The sequence below is a fragment of the Oncorhynchus gorbuscha genome, linkage group LG01, assembly GCF_021184085.1.
Source record: "Oncorhynchus gorbuscha isolate QuinsamMale2020 ecotype Even-year linkage group LG01, OgorEven_v1.0, whole genome shotgun sequence".
In the NCBI taxonomy this organism is placed as follows: Eukaryota; Metazoa; Chordata; class Actinopteri; order Salmoniformes; family Salmonidae; genus Oncorhynchus; species Oncorhynchus gorbuscha.
Window position 1 is genome coordinate 73,641,916 of NC_060173.1, and position 7,592 is coordinate 73,649,507.

The 7,592-nt window shown below is 43.2% G+C and overlaps 1 protein-coding gene across 3 annotated transcripts in view; it reads left to right on the plus strand.

The window, feature by feature from the left end:
* Positions 1-7,592, plus strand: part of vil1 (villin 1) — a 33,557-nt gene that overhangs the window by 24,887 nt on the left and 1,078 nt on the right. For all 3 annotated transcript variants that reach the window (XM_046359750.1, XM_046359729.1, XM_046359739.1), the window contains exons 7-19: positions 1,211-1,419; positions 1,612-1,690; positions 2,459-2,557; positions 3,079-3,232; positions 3,669-3,769; positions 3,900-4,037; positions 4,225-4,383; positions 4,523-4,702; positions 5,185-5,330; positions 5,504-5,648; positions 6,643-6,831; positions 7,023-7,091; positions 7,400-7,552. In XM_046359750.1, the coding sequence (XP_046215706.1) occupies positions 1,211-1,419; positions 1,612-1,690; positions 2,459-2,557; positions 3,079-3,232; positions 3,669-3,769; positions 3,900-4,037; positions 4,225-4,383; positions 4,523-4,702; positions 5,185-5,330; positions 5,504-5,648; positions 6,643-6,831; positions 7,023-7,091; positions 7,400-7,552 (1,821 nt within the window). The remainder of the gene's footprint in view (positions 1-1,210; positions 1,420-1,611; positions 1,691-2,458; positions 2,558-3,078; positions 3,233-3,668; positions 3,770-3,899; positions 4,038-4,224; positions 4,384-4,522; positions 4,703-5,184; positions 5,331-5,503; positions 5,649-6,642; positions 6,832-7,022; positions 7,092-7,399; positions 7,553-7,592) is intronic.

Here is a 7,592-nt window from a genome sequence, read left to right on the forward strand (position 1 = left end):
CAGCAATACTACTTTAACAGAACTTTACGGGTGACATTTTCGTTGTCTAAACGCTGCGAGCAAAATGGACAGATCTCGTCAGAGTTTAGTACCTGTCTGTGCTTCAAGATTTTTTTATTTAACCAGGCAAGTCAGTTAATAACCAATTCTTATTTACAATAACGGCCTAGGAACTGTGGGTTAACTGCCTTGTTCAGGGCCAGAACAACAGATTTGTACCTTTTTAGCTCGGGAATTCGATCTAGCAACCTTTTGGTTACAGGCCCAACACTCTAACCACTAGGCTACCTGCCACCCCAAACTGTGGAGCGGTGGTATTTTGTTTTTACTTTGGTGCATCATGAATGAGAGATAAGTGAAAGCAGGGGTTCAACCACATTGCTTTCACACCTCCAAGCATGTCAGGTCAGTGATAACCATAAGGAAGAGAAGTGAGGACGGGTGCATTTTTAAAGTATTCAAACAATGTAGGAAGACCTCTGCCTCTAAACCTAACCCTTCCAGCATGGAAAGTGTAACAGTATAGCTTCCGTCCCTCTCCTCACCCCTACCCGGCCTCGAACCGGGGACCCTCTGCACACAGACAACAGTCACCCACAAAGCATCGTTACCCATCGCTCCACAAAAGCCGCGGCCCTTGCAGAGCAAGTGGAACCACTACTTCAAGGTCTCAGAGTAAGTGACGTCACCGATTTAAACGCTATTAGCTCGCACCACCGCTAACCATTTCACATCGGTTACGCTCAACCCCCTTTTCCGCAGCAACCAGTGATCCGGGTCACGGCACCAATGTAACAGTATAGCTTCCGTCCCTCTCCTCGCCCCTACCCGGGCTCGAACCAGGGACCCTCTGCACACAGACAATAGTCACCCATGAAGCATCATTACCCATCGCTCCACAAAAACCACGGCCCTTGCAGAGCAAGGGAAACCACTACTTCAAGGTCTCAGAGCAAGTGACGTCACCGATTGAAATGCTATTAGCGAGCACTACCGCTAACTAGCCAACCATTTCACATCGGTTACAACTAAGGAAGGAGTGTGGTTCCAATGGCTCAATAAGGTAGAGCGTGGTGGGTTTGATTGTAAAGTACTGCCCCTGCACTCAAGGTGCTTTGGATAAAAGCATCAGCTAAAAACTAGCATTCCAGAGCGCCCTAGTGGTGGTGGTATGATTGGTGGATATTGTCACGTTTGTTTTTCTCTGCAGGGGATGACTCTCGCCAAAGACATCCGTGACAGGGAGAGAGGGGGACGGGCACAGGTGAGCGTGGTGGAAGGGGACGACGAGAAGTCTTCAGAGGAGGCCATGAAGCTGATGAAACAGCACCTAGGAGAGACAAGACGGGACATCAGGGACTGCATCGCACCTGACGACATCGTCGACCAAAAGCTGAAGTCCAGCGTGAAGCTCTTTCAGTGAGTGATGACCACTGACCTGACCTCAGGGATATCTATAACCTCCTTATGACCTGTCATAGACACGATAAGCTCTTATGACCTGTCATTGACATGTACCGTAGCAGATGTGAACTAGCTACTGAGAGCTCGCCATTTTTCTTACAGATTTTTTTTTTAAATGATGTGTAACATTCTGTTTGTTCTGTGCAGTATCTCAGATGCCGAGGGGAACCTTGTGGTGCAGGAAGTGGCAGTGAAGCCTCTGACTCAGGACCTGTTGAATCACGAGGTGATTCCCCAATCAGGGAAAGGGGAGGGGGCATGTTAAAGGAGAAGGGGTTTAAAGTGCACTTTGTTGCCACTTGTCTACTCAAGCAAAATTGTATCCAGAATTCAAAGTACAGTATTTGGGCGTGTGCTATTAAATTATATTGACTGAGCTTAAGCCTAATAAAATGATCAGGTTCATACAAGAATGAGAAGATGATAAGGATAATGATAAAGATCCTTCTGCGAAATGTGTAAGCTGAGAGAGATAAGTATGTGTAAATTTTACACTAGTTCTGGGATGTTTTAATGAGAACTGAAAGAGAGACTATTTCGGCCCTGTGACACCGAACAGAGACAAACATGCTTCCCCTTGAGGGCTTGCATGTGGTCTCAACAGTCAAAATTAGCCAAACTTCTAATACTAATACATCTAGATTACAAGGGGTACACAGAAAATAAATCCGCTGTCTGTCTGTGTCTAAGTATTTCAGTAGCCAACACTGATGTGGTTTAAAACCATGAGAAATTAGGCTCACATGAAAATTGAGGATTACAGTAACTGGTTCTCATAGTAATTGGTTCTCATTTTTAGCGCAGTGAAAATGAATCTGTTGGGATTGTTACAGACATTCTCGGTATGCCACATAATAATTGTCCCTATGTACAGAAGTGAATAATGCAGTACTGGCACTCAGGAAAACAGTAAACCTCTTTACTGAGCAGTAGAGGTATAAATGAATGTAATTTCATACATGAGACATCTAATCTATATCTACTAATTTCACAGGACTGCTTTCTGTTGGATCAAGGTGGTACACGAATCTTTATCTGGAAAGGAAAAAAGGCTTCCAAGACAGAGCGGTCTGAGTCTTTGGATAAAGCAGAAGTGAGCCGCGCCTCGACACATATTAGTTTCACAATGGTTTTGATACCCCTTTGCTGTCCCCTATAGGCTTTTTAGGGGAATTCAGACTGACTGTTATATAAAATATCAGACACCCTCGGTTTGTACATCCCATATAACAAATACCCAAACAAGTTAACCCTGAAAACCAGCTGAACACCTGAGACACTTATTCTGGTCCTGGATCTAAGCTCCACTCAATGATTTACCCACTCTCTCTGACACCCATATATCTATAACATTCTAATGTATGATGTCTAATGTCCTAGCAAAAGAAAAAATAAACAAAGCACAGGAATTACATTCCATGTGATCCCTACCGATGTACAATTTTAATTTGAGACAGTTTGGAAAATAATCCTGCAGCAACAAGAAATGCGAACTATTATGTGGATTGTAATGAATGCAATGATTTTAGGGGTTGATACATTTTCATCAACAAAATAGTGATCAAATTAAGATCCCACCTCTGTATTTTAAAATCTAAAATCTTGGAATTCTAGGCATACAAGAAGGCGAAGGGCTACCCTATCTCCACCTACATCGAGACGGTGAATGATGGTGCTGAGTCTGCCGTATTCAAGCAGCTTTTCCAGAGGTGGACCGTGAAGGGTCAGACTGTGGGGATGGGCACCACAAGCAGCACAGGGAAAATTGGTGAGCAAGTCACACTGGATATACACTCAATGCACAGTAAAACTCAAATGATGTCAATTAGCCTATCAGAATCTTCTAAAGCCATGACATCATTTTCTGGAATTTTCCAAGCTGTTTAAAGGCACAGTTAACTTAGTGTATGTAAACTTCTGACCCACCGAAATTGTGATACAGTGAATTATAAGTGAAATTATCTGTCTGTAAACAATTGTTGGAAAAAATGACTTGTAATCATGCACAAAGTAGATAACCCACTTGCCAAAACTATAGTTTGTCAACAAGAAATTTGTGGAGTGGTTGAAAAATGAGTTTTAATGACTCTAACTAACCTAAGTGTATGTAAACGTCTGACTTCAACTGTATTTCTCAACTCGACTAATGAAACTAAGCACTCAGTATTCACTGGTAAAAAAAATGTGTTTTCTTGACAATGCAGCCAAGGTTGAGCAGATCAAGTTTGATGCAACTTCCATGCATGCAAGGCCTGACCTGGCTGCCCAGCAGAAAATGGTGGACGACGGAACAGGCGAAGCAGAGGTTGGTTGGTAACAAGAATTCTTCTGTCACATCCTGTTATAACCAGCTTTGACACAATAATGATTCATAATCCTCCCCTTTAAACTATACATCCAATGGACACCAATATGTCCTGTTTTCCTCCAACCAGGTGTGGAGGTTAGAGGACAGTGAGCTGGTGCCTGTGGACAGGAAGTGGTTGGGCCACTTCTATGGAGGCGACTGCTATCTCATCCTCTACAAATATGAAGTCAGCAACAGGAGTCACTACATGCTATACATGTGGCAGGTCAGAACACCCTGCTAGCCACCATTCCCTGTATGACATAGCACTTTTTTTGCTTGGCAATCAAGCTTTTGTTAATACCAGAAAATGTTGATACGAGAAGAGTTTAATTTCATTACTTAGTCTCTGGCTTGCTTTCTGCAACCTATGCAGATAGATAACTAGGATGTGTTTGATGTGTGCAATATAGGGTCGTCATGCGACCACGGGAGAGCTAGCTGCCTCTGCTTTCCAAGCCGTGAACATCGACCGGCAGTACAACGGGGAGCCAGTTCAGGTCCGAGTGCCCATGGGGAAAGAACCACTCCACCTCATGGCCATATTCAAGGGCAAGATGGTGGTCTATGAGGTAAGCCCTCCACGTGTTCCTTTGTCAATTACTTTTCAAGGAAATTCTTGAAATGTTTCAAATCTATAGTCTTAAAAGATTCTCATTGGAATCTCATAACGATTGTATGTAATCATTCGATTGTAATCATGGTTTGCAGGAGGGGAGCTCCAGAGTCAACTCTAAACATGTCCAGCCGGCAGTTCGTCTCTTCCACATCCACGGCACCAACGAGTTCAACACCCGCGCCATTGAAGTGCCGGCACGCTCTTCGTCCCTCAACTCCAACGACGTCTTTGTGCTCAGCACTGACACTTGCTGCTATCTGTGGTACGGAAAGGTAAGCAGCAAAAATGCCATAACCTTGTAATCCAGGTTAAGCAGAGTAACAGGTCTCCAGCTAAGCATTGATGAGGAGAGTAAAAGCAGTGGCGTCATGCCCAATGGCACGTGCCCGCTCAGATTTTCCCAGTTTTTGAAAACTTCTGATGCTTTTTAGATAAGCAAGAAATGACTAAATGTACTAAAGTTTCTTGGGTTATGATACTATATACTAGTGTGGCAGTTGTACTAAACTCCTAAGTCATAAAATATCCTAAATAATCAATGTGCATGATTAATAAAAAATTAAACAGGTATATACATATTTTTACATAGAATTAGGCGATTATGGCTCTAGATTGAAGGAAAAGGATGATTCAGGTGTTTGAAAATATGCACATACTTCGTGCCCCCTCTAACATAATGGGTGTCTGATGTCCCTGAGTTCAAGGGCAGTACTTTACCTAGTTATGTGACAGGTATGACTCTCATCCCTTGCAGGGCTGCAGTGGCGATGAGCGAGAGATGGGCAAATCCCTGGCAGACATCATCTCCAGGAGGGAAAAACAGGTCATTGCAGAGGGCCAGGAGCCGGCTCACTTCTGGGTCAATCTCGGAGGCAAGTCCCAGTATGCCGACAGCAAGAGGTACTACACTTGATCCCTTGGTTTTATAGTTACCTAAGGGCCCTGTTCATCTGAATTCAGTTAGCAGATTTGAACTTGTTTTATTAATGAACTCAGAAAAACATTGTTTACAACTGAAAATGACATCCCTTTTTTGATGCCTTCTTCCTGATCCGTCTGTGGTCTCTGCCAAGGCTTCAGGAAGAGCACACAAACATCACCCCACGTCTCTTCGAGTGCTCCAATCAGACAGGCCGCTTCCTGGCCACGGAGATCACCAACTTCAACCAGGACGACCTGGACGAAGATGACATCATGTTGCTGGACATATGGGACATGGTGAGGGCCTGTCTTTTTAGCATTTATTTGTATTTATTAGGGATCTCCATTAGCTGCTGCCAAGGTACTCTTCCAAGATACTCTTCCAAGGTACTCTTCCAAGGTACTCTTCCACTCTTTCATTAAGGCATTTACATTACAAATTAAACAAAAGATAAAACAGTACATCATATAACATTACACCACTACATATCTACGATAGAAAATGTATAATACCACCATACAACAATATTGCAATGAACGTGTGTGTAGAGTGAGTGTGCTAGCGTTTGTGTGCGTATGCCGTGTGTCTGTACCTGTGTGTGTGTCACTTCACAGTACCTGCTTTTCCATAAAGAGTGACAATATTGTCCTCTATCATCCTCAGTAATTTCTATCAAAATTGTCAGATCCCGGTGGCTTGTCATTGTTGATAGACAAAAAAAAATGTGATCACCTCTTCTGCACTCACTTAATAGAATTCAAAATTGCAATGCTTGTCTTTCATAATTTGTTCGGTTATACTTGAATGTGTAGAATCAGCATTTGTTGCTGGCATGTCATGCCTAAATTTGCTAATCTTGCCAAAGAAAAAAAAACATTTTAAAGTAGTTGGCAATATCAGTGGGTTTTGTGATGAATGAGCCATCTGATTCAATGAATGATGGAGCTGAGTTTGCCTTTCTGCTCAACATTTCATTTAAAGTGCTCCAAAGCATTTTTAATATCACTCTTTACATCATTTATATTTGTTTCATAGTATAGTTTCTTATTATTTTTTTCAGTTTAGTCCCCTGATTTCTCAATTTGCAGTACAACTTGCCAATCGGTTGTGCCTGGAGTCCAAACTGATTTACCCTGTTTCCCCATGGTTACAGTTTGGGTTCCAGGCTACTACTGTACTGTCCTTTGGTGGACACTATCAATCTACGGTCTGGAGGTCTGGTTCTTGTAAAACACAAGCCGTCCTGAGAGGACATCCTTCCTTACAAACCCTTGACCTCTTCTTACTCAGGTGTTCCTGTGGATCGGCAAGGGAGCCAATCAAATAGAGAAGGACAATGTGGTCCCCACAGCACAAGAATACCTGAAGTCCCACCCAGGGGGTCGGGATGTAGACACCCCCATCGTGATGATCAAACAGGGCTTTGAGCCTCCCACCTTCACTGGCTGGTTCCACGCCTGGGACCCACACATGTGGAGTGTATGTAGCAAGAATGAGTCATTATGAGATAATAATACACATTGTCGCAGGGTCATGTGCTTATAACAAGTCTAACAATGCATTATAACTGCATCATAATGCATTACACCTGTTGGTTTCAAGTATTACCAAAATGTGTTTACTCGGGGCACAAAATATTGATTTAAACAAGCTGATTATTATGTCCACAGGGAGGGAAGTCCTACCAAGAATTGAAGGCTGAGCTTGGAGATGCCACTGACATCATCCAGATCACTGTGGTGAGTGTACTCTCTCTCAAGCGCACTAACATAATCTGATTTATGAAACTGTTCTCATGTAAGCATTCTTTACAAATGCAGTGCATCTACAGTATGCAACTGGAAATGTATTTAAGTGTTAGTGTTAATCTGACTCACGGAAAACAATGTCCACCAACAGAGTTGCCGAAAGGTAGAGCCACCAGTTGACCTGGTGTTTAAACCTAGCCTAGCCATTTAGGAAAAATGATGGCATTGTCACAGAAACCAGTCAGATATGATTTTCTGCAACGGTTAAAGGAATGGCCTCTGTCTGTTTGTGGCTACAGGAGAGAACCACATCCAATTCCACTCAGAATAACTCCAAGAACACTGGAATACCACTGTTGCAACCTACGGTTCAGGCCACATTCCCTGCAGACAAGCTGTTGAACTGCCAGACAGAGGACCTGCCCGAAGGGGTTGACCCCACCAAGAAAGAGGTAAACTACACCGTTGGAACTCCATGATTGGTCTCTCTTC